This window comes from Sorex fumeus, unplaced genomic scaffold (assembly GCF_029834395.1).
Source record: "Sorex fumeus unplaced genomic scaffold, SorFum_2.1 ptg000072l, whole genome shotgun sequence".
Lineage (NCBI taxonomy): Eukaryota > Metazoa > Chordata > Mammalia > Eulipotyphla > Soricidae > Sorex > Sorex fumeus.
This window is the reverse complement of record NW_026606129.1, coordinates 30,082,497-30,100,109: the sequence shown is the minus strand read 5'-3', so window position 1 is coordinate 30,100,109 and position 17,613 is coordinate 30,082,497. Positions and strand designations below refer to the sequence as shown.

The 17,613-nt window shown below is 38.2% G+C and overlaps 1 protein-coding gene across 1 annotated transcript in view; it reads left to right on the top strand.

Moving 5' to 3' along the window:
* NEK10 (NIMA related kinase 10) overlaps nt 1–16,411 on the top strand; it is a 279,165-nt gene extending 262,754 nt beyond the window's left edge. The window contains exons 35-38 of the mRNA XM_056129461.1: nt 7,088–7,196; nt 9,126–9,178; nt 9,263–9,318; nt 16,169–16,411. Coding sequence (XP_055985436.1) covers nt 7,088–7,196; nt 9,126–9,178; nt 9,263–9,318; nt 16,169–16,217 — 267 coding nt within the window. The 3' untranslated portion in view covers nt 16,218–16,411. The remainder of the gene's footprint in view (nt 1–7,087; nt 7,197–9,125; nt 9,179–9,262; nt 9,319–16,168) is intronic.
* Nucleotides 16,412–17,613: the final 1,202 nt, after the last annotated feature.

Here is a 17,613-nt window from a genome sequence, read left to right as displayed (position 1 = left end):
GGAACATAAAGCAACAAAAAGGGAGACTAACACCCTGGAATGGCTGAGATTAGTACCAGGAATTTTGCTCCATGATTGGAAGGCCAGCCACATGTTCTAGGTGAAAAGGAAGCTCAGATAGAGAAGAGAACACCAAATGAAGGGTGTTGTGAGGACCCTCCCAGGGTGGGAGAAGCATGCTAAAAGTAGTCTATAGACCAAACATGATTGCCACTCAATGCCTCTCTTGCAAAACACAGTACCCAAAAGAAGAGAGAGAGAACAAGGGGGAATACCCTGCCACAGAGGCAGGATGGGACGGGGGGATGGGGGTGGGGGGGCGATGCTGGGACCCATGGTGATGGATGACGGGCACTGGTGGAGGGATGGGCACTTGATCATTGTATAACTGAAACCCAAGCACAAAATTTGTAAGCATATAACTGTACCTCATGGTGTGTCACTAATAAAAAAGAAAAAAAAAGAAAAAAAAGAAAAATGAATTATCAAAAATAAATAAATAAATAAATATTGTTGCTGTGAAATCATAGTTATTCATCATTGGGGTCCAGTGTTTCCACACCTATCCTTTCACCAGTGTCTACTTCCCTCCAGCAATCTCTGCCTCTTCCTGGCCCTGCGCATTTGTCTCTCACCCACCAGTCTGCTTCTATGAGAGGCACGTTTTAAAAATCCTAAGTTGTTGCACTGTGGTTGAATGTACTATTGCTAATGGGGTTTCATAACAAACACTTACAACCTCCTCCTGTTTGAATGATTCCCTCCCCATAGATGTGCCCTTCCCTGTCCTATCCTCTTTCCCTCTCAAGTGGCACATTTCCTACTGAACACCAGATCTCATGCTCTTTATTTCCATTGCCTTTATATTTTTGTTATTCCACCATTATGCTTCCTTTTATCACTCCTATAGAGAGGTCATTCTGTTTCTATCCTCCTACTTCTGACTGACTTCAACATGATAGTCTCCAGATCCATCTATGTAGCAGCAAATGAGTTTATTTAATCTTTTCTTATAGCTAAATAGTATTCCTCTGTTTATATGTACCATAGTTTCTTTATCCAGAATTTGGCAATTGGGAATAGTGCTACAGTGAACTTAAGAGTGAAAATGTCTTTTCTAAATAGATATTTTGGGTCCTTAAGGCAGAGGTAAAGAAGTGGAATTAACTCCTGAGTCATAGAAGCTCAATTTCTAATTTTTTAAGGAGTGTCCATGTTGTCCATAAAAAACTAAACCAGTTGACATACTCTCTAGCAGTAAATGAGTGTCCCTTTTTCCCTATAGCTGCATCAACACTGGTTGTTTTTGTTTGTGTTGTGTGCCAGTTTCATTGGTGTGAGATATCTCATTTTTGTTTTGATTTGTATTTCCCTGAAGTTGAGTGATGCTGAGCATTATTATCTTTTTCATAGATCTTTTGGCCAACTGGCCGACCCAGGTTCGATTCTCCGCCCCTCTCAGAGAGCCCGGCAAGCTACCCAGAATATCTCGCCCGCACGGCAAAGACTGGCAAGTTACCTGTGATGTATTCAGTATGCCAGACACAGTAAAAAGTGTCACACTGGAGGCATTACTGGGCCCATTTGAGCAAATCGATGAACAATGGGGGGACAGTGAGAATGACAGTGAATATCTTCTTTGAGGAAATTTCTGTGCATTTCTTTCCTCTTCATTTTTAATTGTTTCACCTCCATTTTTGGTTCCTTCCTTGTAAAGGGCTTTATATATTTTTATATTAACCTGTTGTCTTATGCATAGTGGGCAAAAATTTTCTCCCAGTCTACAGGATGTATTCTTATTCTGGCCATTCTTTCTTTAGAGGTGAAGAAGCTTCTTCATTTGACAACACTCTTGCCACTTGCTGTCTCTACACTTGATACGAGTCTCTGCTTCTAGTCTGCCCGCTGACATTGCTGCTGTCTTTTCGCATGCTTTCCCACTCCGCTTGTAATGTTATTCCTACTCACATTTTGCTCATTATTTACTCTGTCATGCGATAGCACAGCGGGTAGGGCGTTCGCCTTACAAGCGGTCAACATGGCCGACCCGAGTTCGATTCCTGCGCCCCTCTCGGAGAGCCCGGCAAGCTACTTAGAGTATTCGATATGCCAGACACAGTAACAAGAGAGTATACTCTGTTTAAATCTACCTGTCCTGCAGTGTATTTCACAGGATTGCAATTTTACAAACATCTATGAACAATGCATGAACATGTTTCTCTCAAATTAACTTAGGTAGTAAATGCCAAGAAATTTGGAGTTACCATTTTTTTCATTGCTTATTTCTGTGCCTTAACAATTTGTAGTTCATTAAAAATTACTGGATGAAGGAATAGCTCTTGTCCTCCTTTCCTTAACCTCATGCCTCCATGACATAAACTCAATAGTCCTTTCATAATTTGGCCATTAATATGGAGTGTCTCACCTTTGCTCACAAGTTCTGCTCACCTATAATGTCAACTTTGCATTCTTCTGTTTCCTCTGACTAGTCAAATCCGTCCTCTAAGCCTGATTCCATCATTTCTTCTATCAAAAGGTCTCGGCAAACCATGCTAGTCTTTATAAAGCCCCCTTCATTTTGTAGGTTTAGAACTTATCATCTACTTTCTCACTTACATCTTCATTGCATTTCCCTGTTATTTCACCTTTACCTAGTAAAATTGTGTGTTTCACAGAGATCTCTTGCCTTTCATGGTCCCCAACATGGCAGGAATATGCTGGATAGATACTCTGTATCACTGTCACTGTCCTCCCATTGTTCATCGATTTGCACCAGCGGCCCAGTAGCATCTGCATTTTGAGACTTCTTGTTACTGTGTTTGGCATATCGAATACATCACGAGTAGCTTGCCAGGCTTTCCCTGTGTGGGCGAGATACTCTGGGTAGCTTCTCCAGGCTCTCTGAGAGGGGCAGAGGAATTGAATCCGGATTGGTTGGGTCAGCTGCATGCAAGGCAAATGTCCTACCACTGTGCTATTGCTCCAGTCCATGGATTGATTTATTTTTATCTCTATTTGACAAAGTTAGATCATAATGCATACTTTCATCATAGAATAAGAGGAAAAAAGTGTTTATTGAAAGAATCCTTATGCCAATAAACTAAATTGCAAAATAAAATTCTGGGAAACTTTAAGGCTTGAGTCCATGAAAAGAATTTGTCATCTTAAAATGGCTATCTGGGCCTCTTCAGATTGCAGTTCACATACTTCACTGTGCAGCTGTAAACATTTTATCTATGAAATCTTTAAGATTCCAAGGTGTATTCTTAATAAGTTAATTGACTTAAATGAGCCTTCTATAATTAGGATGAACATTTCAGGCAGTAAATTGCATCTCTGCTAAACTATATGAAAATCCCATCTCAAGTCATTTAGAAGGTAATAGCAGGAAATCATTTTCAGTATTACAAGACATATTAAGAAGCTTCGTGGGAGCAACCTACAAGCTTGCATATGAAAAAAAATGCAGAATGCTAAATGTTACTTCCATGATAACCAAATAGCACTAATAAGAAACCTGTTAAGCATGTGACTATCAGATTCTCTTGCATAAGGGTATGTTAAAGTCTACAATTGTCATTTTGGAGATGGGTTGTTCATTTTTTCAGTGGTAAGAAGGTAAGGAAAAAGAATGTTCAGTAGTAAAAATGTATGCAACCATACTTTCCTTTAGAGCATAATATTTTTTTTAAAAAACGGAAACTGAAAAATACATAAGTGATTTGCATTTACAGTATTTAAATTATATAGAATAATGATCAATTGATAGCATAAAGTGTTTTTAAGATATAACATACATAATGCATTCAGGTACGTATACAACTCCTTGGACTTCTGCATGCGCACACACACACACACATATGCACTTAATTCTGCATGCACACATATACATTTACACTTTCATGGTCATGACCCACCACTTCCAATCAACTTCCTGTAACTGTTAGCTCTGTCTGATTATGAAAATGTATAAATGCAGACATATACTTTGTATTCATTTGTTTTTGGCCTTCTTTGCTTAACATTTATTCATGTTGTTATGTGTGTCCATAGTTTTTTATTTTTCTAGATTGGCAAATCTCCACTAAAGGAGCTCACCACTATCCTTTTGTTCTTGGACATTTCACACTTTTTAGTTCTGTTTTTGTCCGAGTAAAGGTGCCCCCAAAATTCTTTACATACCTGTTAAAGACAGAAGTATTTATTTTTTGTGTGTGTATAGGGTTGGATTTCTGAGTAATAGGGTAGGCATATATTATTTAATTTTAATTTATAATGCTGAAAAGTTCTCTCAAGTGATTGAACAATGACATTTGGGAGGGGTATGGTTTTTCCATTTTCTGTGATACCAGGAGACTACCCCCAGCTCTCTGCTCAGGGATGATACTCAGTGATTCTTAGGAGACTATGTGGTGCTAGGAATTTAATCAGGCTAAACAGCATGCAAAGTCTGCATCAACCTTGTACTATCTCTTCAACACTGAATGACAAATTTTAACTCATGAAGAGAGTATGTGAATCCAAGGTAACTACTATTGCATAGTTCAAATTAAGCTGTTTGTTTATTTTAAATGAATTGATATTTTAAATGTATATGAACACCCATTAATATTCAATAAGTATTAGAAGTACTGGCTATAGCAGTAAGGCAAGAAAAAGTTATCAAGGACATCCAGATGGGAAAGGAAGAAGCCAAGCTATCACTATTTGGAGATGACATGGTACTGTACCAAGAAAATCCTCAAGACTCTACCATAAAGCTACTAGAAACAATAAAAGAGGACCATGAGGAAATGGAAATGCATCTCCTGCTCATGGATTAGAAGGATTAGCAGTGTTAAAATGGTAATATGCCTCAAAGCATTGAACAGATTCAATATGGTCCCTATAAGGATACCCAGGACTTCTCAAAGAAATAGACAAAATACTCCTGATATTCATATGGAATAATAAACCCCCATGAATATCAAAAGCAATCCTTGGGAAAAAGAAGATGGAAGGCATCATCTTCCCCTACTTCAAACTATACTACAAAGCAGTGGTAATTAAAGCAGCTTAGTAATGGAACAGAGACAAAACCACAGACCAGTGGAATATAGTTGAATATATTGAGACAGACCCTCAAAAATATTTTCACTTAATCTTTGACAAAGAAGCAAGAAATGTGAAGTGGAGCAAGGAAAGTCTCTTCAACAAGTGGTGCTGGGAAAACTGGGCAGCTACATCACATTCACATCACAGTTCTCCCATTGTTCATCGATTTGCTCGAGCGGGCCCAGTAACGTCTCCATTCAAGACTTTGTTGTTACTGTGTTTGGCATATCGAATACATCACGGGGAGCTTGCCAGGCTCTGCCATGCGGACGAGATACTCTTGGTAGCTTGCCGGGCTCTCCGAGAGGGGCGGAGGAATTGAACTCAGGTCGGCCATGTTGGCTGCATGCAAGGCAAACGCCCTACCGCTGTGCTGTCACTCCAGCCCAGCTACATGCAAAAACAAAAAAAATAGAATTTAGACCACTTTCTAATGCCAGGCAGAAAAGTCAGATGAAAATGGATTAAAAACCTCAGTTTCAGACTGAATCCATAAGGTATGTGGAGGAGAGTGTAGGCAGAACCATCCATGCCATTGATGCTAAAGGCAGCTTTAAAAATGAACACCACTGACCAAGTAAGTGGAAGCAAAGATAAATAGCTAAGAAGCTTCTGCACTGCCAAAAAATGGTAACCAAGTACATAGACAGCCAGTGAAATGGGAAAAATTATTTACCCAATATACCTCAGATAAAGAGTTAATATACAAGATATATAAGGCACTGGTAGAACTTTATAAGAAAAAAAATCCTCTCATGCCATCAAAAACTTGGGAGAAGAAATGAACAGAAACTTACCCAAAGAAGAAATACAAACGGCCAAGAGGCACATGAAAAAATGTTCTACATTGCTAATCATCAGGGATATGCAAATTCAAACAACAATGAGATGTCACCTTGAATTAGAGACTCTGGCGCACATCAAAAAGAGAACTACAAACAGCGATGCAAAGGAGTTACTCCTGGCTCTGCACTCAGGAACTACTCCTGGTGGTGCTCAGAGGATCGTGTGGGATGCTGGGAATCAAACCCAGGTCACCCCCGTGCAAGGCAGATGCCCTACCCGCTATGCTATCGCTCCAGGCCCATGGTAACTTTTAAGTAGGTATTTTTTTTTTTGCCTTTGTTTAGTGTGTGTACTATGATCAAACCTAAAGCCTCACACATACAAAGCAAGCACACTATTGCTAAAATACATCCCTGACAAAAATTTCAGTTTTATAGCAGGATAATAGGGCATTAAGAAATTGGAATTTAGGGGCTGGAGTGGCAGAACAGTGGGTTGGGTGCTTGCCTTGCACACAGCCGACCCAGATTTGATCCCTGGCATTCCATATTGTCCACTGAGCACCACCAGAATTAATTCCTAAGTGCAGAGCTAGGAATAGCCCTGGAAAACTGCTCGGTGTTGCCCCAAGACAGAAGAAAAAGAAAAATTGGAATTGAAAGTATAATAAATTTTGTCATTTGGTGAACTGTTCTTTCAGATGGAGTATTGGGAATTCATGTTTGGCAATAAAAATTAATTAATAGTAATTTAGCAAAATGTACTGAGTAACTTGCCTGCCTTGGTCAAATAAGAAAGCACTCTAAAAGCAGCTCTAGGAGAAATGATTTTGATTTGGTCTAAACATATTGTTCTGTTGAATAATCTGAGTTTATTCCTCCTACGTCTGACAAAAATAATGTTTGAATGTCCCAGGCCCATGCCATTATTTCCTTAACCATTTTTATTTTGTTCTCATAAAGCTATAAGGTATAGGGAATTATGCAAATGTGATCAGGGAATTGTATAAAGTTGCTTTTAAATTTTCCTCTCTCCAATGTATACGTTCTTTTGGAAGGAAAAAAGATGTGCCTTTATCTGTTCACAAGAGATTGAAAACCAGAGAACACTTCCCCTCACCCACCCCCACCCCACCTGTGGTACAGGCAGAGGAAAATGAAAATCCTCTGACTTAAAGTAAGTTGTGTTTTTATTTTTCCTGTTTCAGTTATCACAAGGATCTCCAGAACCTATTGAGCCCAACTTTTTCACCACGGATTATCATTTGCTGCGTCATTCATCTGGTGGGAACAGCCTGTCCCCAAATGACCCCACAGGTAATGGTCACCAGCTCAGGAAATCCTGCTTTCACCAAAGAAATTGATTTCTTAGAGCAACAGTGCTCCTTAAATGATTGTCTTCAATTTGAAAGAATAATGGAGTTTTTGTTGATCTATGGCAATATTTGGAAGGCACATGGTGTGGGAATCTCGAAATTCCCAGAGACTTATTTTATTCAGTTGTGGTTAACTCCTTGATTAATTCCCAATTAATACTCTAAACAAAAAGTAGACTTGGTGTGGATGAATTTCCTTTTATTTCTTCCTCTCTGATGAGGAGAAATTGAATGTCCAGAAGTATCTAGGGAGATTAAAAAAACAAAAAGCAGAAGTGAAGAGTTTACATAGTTTAAATAGAGAAAATTTAAAAACTACCTGAAGAATCTATAGTAGAAACACTTCAGGTTTTTTTTTAATGCATGAATCTTACATAGATTGGCAGTCTGATGTAGGTATTAAAAACTCAGGTTTCCAGATTCAAATCTAAGCTCAATCATTTTAGTAGCTGACCTTTGGTAAATAGTTTGATCTCTCTGCAGTTTCCTAGCTTGCGTCAAGGGGCTATATCGAGGATCAGTGTAGACATACAAAAGATGCTTTGACTAGTAGTAAGGGCTAATCATAATGTAACATTCTTACCATACGTGAACTTTAAGAAGAGGTTTTGCAAGCCACTCTGAGGTTTCAGACTCCCTAAATAATTTTTTAACTCCTGTAAATTATACTTAAGCTGCTCAGTGGAGTGGCCAAAAATTAAGCTTTTATGGTGAAATGAAGTCTCTGACCACCTCCTAGGTCTAGAAAGTCACACACTTCTATTATGCTTTTATTGTGGCAAATTCAGACAAGTTTTTTTTAATGTATTATTAAACTTCCTCTAAGGCTATTCCTAAAGGTAATAAAGCTAATCTGTGTATAGGCTGAATTTCATTGAAAATAGTCCTTGCAAAGCTGGTAAGATCCAGATAAAATGTTATTTTAAGTCTTTTACTTTTAAACACATCTCCCAGAATGGACCAGACCTTATGGTGACAGCTTTGATGAAATGAAGTGCTCTGGTGGACATATCCCAATAGCCCGAGAGGGAATTGACAGATTCCTTGGGGGCCCGCTGGACACCCCACCTGGGAGTAGACCCAGTGGTCTATGGCTGCATATGGCTGCAGGCTGTGTCAGACAGAAAACACTGTAATCTGCAGTTTGAGGATTATGAAGCTGGCCTTTCAGAACACCCTGCAGAGCACATATCCTCATGCTCCCTTTCTTCTTCCCTCCATTCCCCTTTCTCTCTCCCTAAGACACAAATGAATGGGACCTTCATCTATATCCATATTGACTGGTTTGAATGGGAACCTGGGCCACATTGCTTTGGGTGGTGACAGGGATTGTGAAGGTACCAGGAATAACACACAAAAAAATTGCCTCTGGGATTACGAAATTTATTTCCCCCTAGGCAGCTAAATGAAAAGGCCAGGTCTTTGTTGTCTTTTGCTGTTTCTACCTTCCTCTAGGATTTTTTTTTTCTTTCTGGTACAGAGCCACTCTGTTTGCCTTGTGGTTTAGGGAGTTTCTTCTTCAGAAAACTTCATTGCTTTTGGATCACTCTTCAGCTGTGTTTAACATGCACACATACAGAAAAACAGACAGACAACCTAATTGGCCTATTTTTTTTTTATCATGAGCAGCATTAGCACAGCTTTATGCAATAGTGATGCCCATCTGAAGAGCAGCCAGGGCTGTTTAATATTCATAGGAAAGAGAGGCAGAGTTTTTATCTTCAATGCCAAGGTAATTGGAATATGCTTATAAACACTCATCTTCCTCATTAAGAAATTGACCTGGTTTCACTGCAGTTGAGTCAGTGGCCAGTAAAATCTAAGAAAATATAAAGCAAATGTCATACTTTCCATAATTTGTCTATTTCAGGTCTAGCCACCAGCTTTGATTTGGAGGAAGGGATAACATATGAACAGATGCAGGTGAGATATTTTTTGCGGTATACCTCAGAAGAATTTTATTTTGTTTCTTTTAATTCAATACTAACCTATTTTTTTTTCATTTAGACTGTGATTGAAGAAGTCCTAGAAGAAAGTGGTTATTATAATTTTACATCAAACAGGTAAGATCCAGGATTTTCCCTCAAATATGAAAGATTAATTAAATTAATCTTTAATTAATTGGGCATTAGATATTATCTATTTTTTGTAATGCTGTAGCTGCTTATGTTTTGTTGGAAAAGAAAAATATGATATAGTTGTAAATGAACTCAAAAAATGAATATAATGAATTGGAAAAGCATTTATAGATTATTTTTGTTTCTTCATTTGCTTTTGGGACACGCCTACCTGTTCTTGGGCATTCTCCTTGCTCTGAGCTCAGGGATCACCCCTGTTGATGCTGAGAGGACCAGATGGGATGCCAGGGTCAAACCCAGGTTGGCTGCATGCAGGGCAAACATCCTACTCACTATATAATATTTCTGCCCCAGAATTATTATTTTATTTGATTTTGTTTGTTTGTTTTGGGGCACACCTGGTGATACTCAATGCTTACTCCTGGCTTTGTGCTTAATGATCACTCCTCCCATCTCCAAAATCTACTTTTTATTTGCATAGAATCAAGTGGAGAAATGCAATTAAACAATCATCCCTCATGCATTTCCTTTTCAATCAGGTTATCTTGTGGGTGACTGTGAAAGGCTTGTGGACCAGGGCACCTCAGGCATCCCCTGAGGGAAAAAAAACTGGCTTATTTATTCTCCAGTTTCCTTCAGTCATTGTTTGAGGACATTCCCCAGGGGATATAAGCTCCTTATTGTTTGGGTCCCTCTTGTAAGAGTGGACAGAGCAGATGCTAGTGGCCAGAGAAATGCTCAGGAGGAGAAATATAGGTTTTGGCAGTTGGACTCAGCCAGAATGCTTTGAAGTGGCATGGATGAGAGGCTATGAGCGCTGAGAGTGCCAACTAGACACTAGTTGTCTCTTGACTTTTCGAGGGAGCCCACTCACAGCTGAATCATCATGTTGATCATAAGCAGCCACATGCATGTTATCTGGGATTCAAACTTACTTTAGAGGCGATATAGTCTTGTGGAAGAATTGCCTTCCTTATCAGTAAAGGGAACTGTTTTATGATGACCATTTAAATATGCCTAAGGCAGATTAGTCTATGCCTAAGGCAACTACCAGCCAGCCAGGAAGAGAAAGAGATCTCAAAATCCTCCTGTTAAGATTATTATATAGGAATTTGATTTCTTTTTTCTTTTTCTGGTTAGTGCAGTCTCCAGAATATTTTTTCCTCCTATTTCAAATGAGTTGTTCTTATGAATCACACATAAGATTACTCAACTACTTGCTCTTTTGGTTTGATAATATATTTTCAAAACACTACCTTTTTAAATTTAGCTTTGTTGTGATTTGTAACTGTAGAGAAATGATGAGTAATTCTAATTTTCTAAAGGCATATTATTCATAGAATTCACCATCTCCATTATCACTCACCTCCTACCTTCCCTGGAGAGGTTTTGAATATCATTTCCTACTTTGGGGCTGAGTGCATTGCACCTTCTATGGATAGTAGGAATGTCTCCATCCTTCACTTTTAGCATCTTATTATTTTAAGTGCCTTAGCTTGTATTGGGGCAAAGGTGATGTTTCATATGTTTTTAAAATCCGTGATTTTCTCAAGAAAAACTCTATTTTTGCAAAAGCTAAGTAGTAATAATGAAAAGTGAGGAGGTTATGGAAGCTCTGGAAGGAGCTTTAGTTTTCCTTTGTAAAAATATATCAACTTCAGTATTATTTTGAAATTTATGGTTATCCTTTATCAATTTCACTAAGATAATATTTTAAAAAATCATGCACTACTTCTGACAAAGTCTTTAGAACTAGACCTACCCGGCTCTAAGAGAGCCGGAACCAGAAGCAGAAGGAGCCAGAAGGAGCCGGCTCCATGGTGAAGCTGGGCTTTCCGGCAGGACTCTGCATGTTTCTCCGTACATGCCAGTGGGTAAAGATGTGTGCCAGCACTGACAGCATTACATTGCAACACTAGTGCAATTTCAGCATCATTTACATATTTGAATTCTTGCTTTGGACTACCTGGCAGGCTACGAATATAACTTGCCCACACGGCAGAGTCTGGCAAACTCCCCCTGGTATACCCAATATGCCAAATGTGGTGTACCCAATATGCCAAATACCAGTAACAATGATGGGTCTCATTCTCCTGACCCTGAAAGAGCCTTGAATGTGGCACTTTTTAGAATCTCAGGGCTAGGACGAAGGACACGTTACTGGTGCCTGCTTGAGGCAATCAATGAACAACAGGATGATCATGTTCATGACCGTGATCCACTACTTCTAAAGAAAAATCCCTGTATTGAAAGACCTTGCAAATCTCACTATTACAATAATAGTGAGATCACCTAAATAGGAACAATAATATTCACAATTTTATCCATCATTATAAGAATAAAGACATGCTTAAGTGACCAAATTCCATTAATATATAATAAAGATTACATAAAATAGTCTTGAAATAAGAATCAGTCATTAAAAATATACCAAGACATGATATTCCTACTCTCAGTTTCTTATAGAAATAATGGAAAATTTCTTGGGTGAGAGACTCTACAGTTTACTAATGCAGAGTCTTAGTTGTATGTTAAATGATTATTTTTACTGAAGACTGAGATGCACTGTAAGAAACGTCTTTTGATTTTTTTAACCTCAGTACTTTTCTCAGTTTTGTGGCACTAATAGCTGCTCTCCCAATGTGGCTGGAAATGGGAAGTATAGATTCTCCCTTAAGACTCCCTGTACAAAAAAAAAAATAGCTCTTAGAAACAATAGACAAATACAGCAAAGTAGCAGGATTAAAAAAAAACACACAAAAATCTGTTGCACTTTTCATATGAAAACAAAAAAATTGAAGAGCAAGAAATGAAAAAGACAATTTTAGAACTGAGGTGGCAAGGGGAGGGGAGGGGAGGGGAGGGGAGGGGAGGGGGGTGGAGGGGAGGGGAGGGGAGGGGGGTAGGGGGGAGGGGAGGGGAGGGGAGGGGGGTGGGGGGAAGGGGAGGGGAGGGGAGGGGGGAGGAGAGAGGAGAGGAGGGGAGGGGGGAGGAGAGAGGAGAGGAAGGGAGGGGAGGGGAGGAGAGAGGAGATGAGAGGAGAGGAGAGGAGAGGAGAGGAGAGGAGAGGAGAGGAGAGGAGAGGAGAGGAGAGGAGCCACGAAATGATGGTGAAAGGATCTTGAAACAGTGATGGAGGAATTGAGGTAGTGGCTCTGCACTAAAAAAACAATGACTATAAACTATGAGTTCTTATAAAAATTAATAAAGATAAAAAAAGGGTTTAGAAAAACATCAAGTACCTTGTGATCAACTTAACAAAGGAGGTAAAAAAAAATTATTAGTATAAAACTATAAGTCACTCTTGAAAGAAATAGGACACCAGAAAATGAAACTATGTTCATATATTGGAAGAATTAACATAGTCAAGATGACCATCCCACTCACTTGATAATTTGCAAGTATCATGCAAATACAATGCAGTACAATTCATAAAAAAAGACTTTATTCAAGGACTTAGAAAAATCACTACTAATATTTGTATTAGTAGTTGCTGGATTTGTATTAGTATTGCTGGAGCGATAGCACAGCGGTAGGGCATTTGCCTTGCACGCAGCCAACATGCAAGTTCGATTCCTCCACCCCTCTCGGAGAGCCCGGCAAGCTACCGAGAGTATCTCACCCACACGACAAGCTCCCCGTGACGTATTCGATATGCCAAACACAGTAACAACAAAGTCTCCAATGGAGACGTTACTGGGCCTGCTCGAGCAAATCAACAAACAACGGGAGGGCCTTTACCTTACCTTACCTTAATATTTGTATGGAACCATTAAACTCTCCAAATAGCTAAAATAATTTTTAGAAAAGATGAGATAAATAGCAGTCCCTGATTTAAAATCATGCTATAAAACTATAGTACTCAAAACGTTGTGGTACTGGAAGAAGGATAGACTTTAAGACAAAGGGAATAGAATTGAGAGTCCAGAGATAACCCCCATTCAACAAATAGTGTTTGGAAAACTGGAAAGCTACATGCAAAGAGGAGGAGGAGTAGAAGGGAGAGGAGGTGAAGGAGAGCTGTATTTGTATTACACCATTCCCAAAAATTAATTCAAAGTTGATTAAATATCTCAAGATTAGACCAGAATCCATAAAATACACTGATGAAAATAGATCTCTCCAGGTTATGGATCTCAGGGGTTTCTTCAATGATTCAACTCTATGGAAAGAAAACAAAAATAAAAAACAAATGGGACAACATAAAATTAGAAAGTTTTTGCATGGAAAAAGAAGCTCAGACTAAAATAAAAAGATTTTCTATTGGGAGAAACTCTTTTCAGGACATACATCAAAGGGATATTTTGGATATATGTTGAGCATTCACAAAGCTCAACAACAAAGATACCAGTAATTCCATAAACAAGGCACAAGAGATGAATAGACACTTCCCTGAAGAGGACATATAGTTGACCAACAGGCACCTGGAAAAGTGTTCATTAGCACTGTTATTTGGAAATACAGATCAAAACAACAATGAGATATTATCTCACACAAGCAAGAATGGTGTGTATGAGTAAGTCTGGAAACAATCAGTGTTCTGGAGAATATGTGAATTCAAAGGAAACTTGTTTCACTTTCCTATAACTATCTGTTGGTGAAAATGTTGTCTGGTCTAAACTTCATGGAGTATGGTACAGTGACTTTTTTAAAAACTTATAACAGAGCTTCCATATGACACAGTTATCTCACTCCTTGATATCTATCTAGGAGCACACAAATAATTTAAAAAGTCTCAAAATGGAGACATTACTGGGCCCGCTCAAGCAAATCAGTGAACAATGGGAGGACAGTGACAGTGACAGTATTTACACCTATGTTTGCAGCATAATGGCTGTAAGGGATATAGAAATAACCCAAAATATCTAAACAACAGAATGGATAAGAAAGTTGTGTTATTATACAAATGATAAATTATGCATCTGAAAGAAAACGTGAAATCTTGCAGTTTGCTATAACTTGGGTAGAATTGGAGGGCATCATGTTAAGTGAAATAAATCAGAGGGAGAAAAACAAATACTGGCTAATATAATTCATGATAGCACAAGTATAGTATATAGAGAAATGAAACAAGGGAATATGTAATCTTGAATAAAGATAACCCCATGGTCTTTGGCAGATTGAGATTATCAAGCAGTGGGTAAGAGAGTGAGGAAGAGATTGGATTAGAAGTGACATAGGATTTCTGTATGGAGGTTCTTGAGCTAAAAAGTGTCAAGATAGGGGAAAAAAGGATATGAAAACGTTTTAACTCCTCTACCAGTATCTACACAGACCCATGGCTATTCTTATGTCATCATCTTTGCAAAATGTTATGAAGTTATATTTGTAAAATACCATGCACATTAATTATGATTATTACATACTAATATATCAATTATATTATTACATATTAATAATACCTGTATTATTCAAGTTTGCAATATATCAAAAAATATCAGTTGAAATGAAAACACACATTGACAATGCAGCCAGGTAGCATCCAAAGTATAACACCAAGATACACTTAGATCATAGAGTTGGTATTTAGAGATATGCCATTGCTAAAGAGAAAACCCATTGTCAGATTGAAAATCTTGGAATAAAGACATTATCTAGCCACCAGCTGTCTTTGGGGAAAGATTTTTAAAATTGTTTAAATAATAGATTTTGGTAAGAATGTTTTAGGCATAAAATGTTGCAGTAGAGAAAAAATTATTAATGTAGTAATAGCAGCTAAGAAACCCTTAACTAAAACTGATGGTTTGTCACTCTGGACTTAAAAAGGAAGGTAGGACTGAATTGAAAATACAACAGTGTGTTTAAGATGACACAAGCTCAGATCAAACCTGACAAACCCGAAATAGCCTCTGTTCTTGGTCATTTGCAGGGTTGTATGATTATCTATTTATACAAACCTTCAATTTCTTTACCTTAGTTTTACCATTGTTTATGAGAGTACAAATGTTTGAGTTCTTTAAATGACAAACAACAAGTATGTCATTGGGAGTGAGGGTACCTTTCTTTGGGCGGGCACACCAGGCAGTGTTCAGGGACTGGCAGTGCTCATGGGACCTTATCTAATGACCAGAATTCAAACTCTGTATTACAGCTAATGTAGAAATATGCCAGGCAACTGCCTTACCTCTGTACAAGCTCTCTAGCCCCAAAGCACGTCATCTTATATGTTTAGAGGTACACAGTTAAAAATTATATTTTAAACAACAAAATGTGAAATATCAAGAGACAGGATTAAAAGAAATCTACTTGAAATCAATTAGCTGTTTTTTGTCCACAATCACTTGATGATAAACATGTAAATTACATTTTATGCACATCATCATTTAAATACTTAAGCCCCTTTGAAAGCATACCTTTTTCATTTACAGGGTTCTCAGACCCTAGTAAATTGTCAGTTTAACACGAACTTCAACAAGAAGCAGCTTTCTAGCACTGTTTTCATCCTATTGTGTTTAGGATTACCTTTATATTCATTATGATTTACTTATATGCCTGAACTACTGGGCTGGAGTGATAGCACAGCGGTAGGGCCTTTGCCTTGCGTGCAGCTGGCCTGGCTGAGCCGGTTTTGATTCCTCTGCCCTTCTCGGAGAGCCTGGCAAGGTACCGAGAGTATCTTGCCCGCATGGCAAAGCCTGGCAAGCTACCCATGACGTATTTAATATGCCAAACACAGTAACAAGTCTCACAATGGAGACGTTACTGGGTCTGCTCGAGCAAATCAATGAACAACGGGAGGACAGTGCTACAGTGCTACAGTGCATGAGCTACTACTTGAAGTTGGGCTGAAATACTGGTAACTATAGTGAGCTCTTTCCATTTCTGAATCTTCTAGGTATCACTCTTATCCCTGGGGCACCAAGACTCACCCAACCAAAAGATGAAAAAGCTGCATTTGGAATGAGATGGTTTTCCCAGTTCAAGTTCAAGTTCTGGACCTCAGCCAGTTATGGCCAAGAATTGGGCGCTGCTGCTAGAAGACTGTAGAAGAGAAAAGACCAAGATGCCATGTTGCCTACTGGGCCTCTTTCTGGAGGTCTGGCGCTGAGCTCTGTGACAACTTGCATTGCTTGCAGGTTTCATTCCTAGGCTGTGCTCCGCATGCTCCTGGGAGAAATCTCTGCAAGATTCATCTCTGAGAAGAAAGCCCGATCCTTGCAGAACTCTCCTCCCCACATTAAAAAATAGATCTCTGTAACATTTTTTAAAGGAATATTTTATACTTAGGTTGCTGAAACTGTGCTTGACGACATATTGCCCTTCATGTATAAAATTAGTTTTGAGTAGAGAAAATTATAGGACCCAGAATGATAATATATTGGGTGATTCACTGTATTCCCCAATATTTTTTTTTAATTTTAAAAGAAATTCACAATATATATTTCAACTTGGGGGGTGGGGGTGGGTTTGTTTTTATGAAAGGATTGGTTCTATCTTAACCTCTTGGGTGTCAGTGGTCTTGAACCATGATCCAGAGTAGACAGTATTTGTAACCGTGTACAGCCTCCAAGAATAACAGTCCAAAATGTCAGATTTAAGGTAGACTAATAGGTATATATTTTAATGTACAGTGTGTATATATGTACATATATGTAAGGGAGGGATGACTTTATTAGGCTAATGCTTTGCTGCTAATCAAACTTATAGTGTTTTTTAGAGCACTTTGAGGAACTTATCAAATCTATGAAAGAAATGCAATATTTCTTAATCTAAGTCCCTCCCTGCTAAAATGACTTATATTTGTTTAAGAAAATTTAATGTGGGAACTTGAAATGAAAATAAGTTATATAATAAAATACATTTCTTCTCTATTTAATTGAAATGTCCCTGAATAAGAGAAGTCAGAACACCAAACAGTATCTGATTCCTATGTAAGGAGAATTTCTGATGTTAAATTCCTAGATTTTTTAATGAGCTAAAGTCTCTTCAACTGGCTTTTATAACTGGTATGAGGTCAACAAATGCCCAGATTGCCAAATCAAACTGCACTTCTAACTTCTTAAAGAACACTTTAATTCTATATAATTAGTATCTGAAAGCTGAAATTATGCTTCTTATTTGCTCCTCTCTTATCCTGGATTTTTCTTATCTTTATTTACATTTACATATTTTTAGCGTGATTGAAGATGATATAGTTAAATATATTTTCAGTGGTTGAAAAATAATCACTTATATAGTTTGGAAAAATATCCTATTGTAAATCTCTTACTATTTTTATAGTTAGTATGTACAATACTTTCATGATATAAAAAGCCCTTTAACAAATATCTTTGGATCTTT